Raw genomic sequence first — 1,595 nt, forward strand, 5'->3', positions numbered from 1 at the left:
GACATTTGGACTGAAAGACAAACGCGTCACCTCTGAGCAAACGCAACAACTACATCACAGATGTCATCAACGCGGCGACAGCGGAGGCGTACTCACGCGAAGGTGACGTGATACTGGTAGATGGCGTCGTTCTTACAGCGCACAGGGATGTGATTTGAAGCGATGGTTATCGGAGATCCCTTTGATCCGGACTTGTTCAGGGGCTGTCTGACAGTGGACATGGACACTGACGTCACGTCAACACCCAGGAGACTCTAACGTCTCACGTGTCCCTCGTGACCTTCTGGTGTTTACGAAGACCCCACAAATACATCGAGAACTGACAGACCCCCCAACGAAGACTCAAACTGAAAATGACAAAAACTACAAGACAAAAAAAAAAAGACAATCGACTCACGGGACGGCCTCCATTATCAGCTCCGACTTTGCTGATTCAGCAGCAGGAAGTTCCGACACCTCTGGGGTGGGGGGGTCGACTCCTTCACCGAGATGACACATTTTTAAATGAAGACAACTTTTTTTATTTTAGAAAATCTCTGCATTGACAAGAAACTGTCGAGACGATACGTATCACTATATCGGAAGAACACTACGATATTCGATTTTTTTTACGGCGTTGTACCTTTCAGACTGGACTGAGGGAAGCGTCCTTGCTGAGACTGGACTCCAGGAGACAGTAGCTCAGCGCGAGTCAGCAACGGCGGCAGGGCAGCGCGACGTCCTCCCGCTGCAAGATGAGGCAACTGCGATCGTCCAAGGCCCAACATTTTCTGTGTGGGGAGACCCTGGCCACCAAAACTGTAGGGAGTCAAAATCAACAGCAGAGGGCGTTGTACGTTGTACGCTTAATATGACAGCATTTCTGATCAGCCATTTTGGTAAAAATAACTTTCGTAACATTTTGTATCCATAAAACTTCAGTTTCATCTCTTCTTACACACTGCCTCTGCCCAGCTGCCCCTCAGGTTGGACCACACCCTCTGGGCCACTGGGTGGACAAAGGTGGTGACCCTGGAGTTTCCACCCTTCCACATCAGCAGACACGCCCCTGCCTGCAACACACGGCCGTGTTCACAACTTACACTTTATATCTGGTGATAAATATGTATATTGAAACATACAGTATATATATACATATACACATATATATATATATATACATATACACACACACATATATACATAGACACATATATACACATACATACACATATATATATACATAGACACATATATACACATATACACATATATACACACATATACATACATGTATACACACATATACAGTACATACACATATATGTGTGTGTGTGTGTGTGTATAAATATATAATGTATATATAACAAAAATTAACCCATATGGCAAAAATTAGATTTCAGGTACAGACCAACAGGTGGCGCTCCTCTCCCCCATGAGGTGATTGCAGGCTCAAGTCCCATAGTTTTGAACATGGAAACCAGAGACAATCCTTCAGCACTGATTGGTTTGTCCTCCTTTGACACAAACACATGTTGAAAGTGCAAAAAAAATAACTTTTATATGTTAGTTGGTATCGCCAGGTAATTTTTAACGACATGTTTCTGTAACTGACA

General features: G+C 43.9%; 1 protein-coding gene across 2 annotated transcripts; it reads right to left on the reverse strand.

Moving 5' to 3' along the window:
* Window positions 1–81: 81 nt before the first annotated feature.
* Window positions 82–1,492, reverse strand: LOC103399102 (piwi-like protein 2). 2 transcript variants are annotated; one of them, XM_017031019.1, is made up of 5 exons: window positions 1,391–1,492; window positions 938–1,052; window positions 623–798; window positions 398–479; window positions 82–203 (listed from the first exon to the last, which is right to left on the reverse strand). In XM_017031019.1, exons 1-5 carry the CDS (start codon window positions 1,452–1,454, stop codon window positions 197–199), a joined length of 444 nt encoding a protein of 147 aa, XP_016886508.1. In that variant the 5' UTR covers window positions 1,455–1,492; the 3' UTR covers window positions 82–196. The 2 variants fall into 2 exon arrangements, with proteins under 2 accessions (XP_016886508.1, XP_008336067.2); XM_008337845.2 differs by having other exon boundaries at window positions 82–207.
* Between the last annotated feature and the right edge of the window lie 103 nt (window positions 1,493–1,595).

The sequence above is a fragment of the Cynoglossus semilaevis genome, unplaced genomic scaffold (assembly GCF_000523025.1).
Source record: "Cynoglossus semilaevis isolate Cse_v1.0 unplaced genomic scaffold, Cse_v1.0 scaffold2954, whole genome shotgun sequence".
Taxonomy (NCBI): domain Eukaryota; kingdom Metazoa; phylum Chordata; class Actinopteri; order Pleuronectiformes; family Cynoglossidae; genus Cynoglossus; species Cynoglossus semilaevis.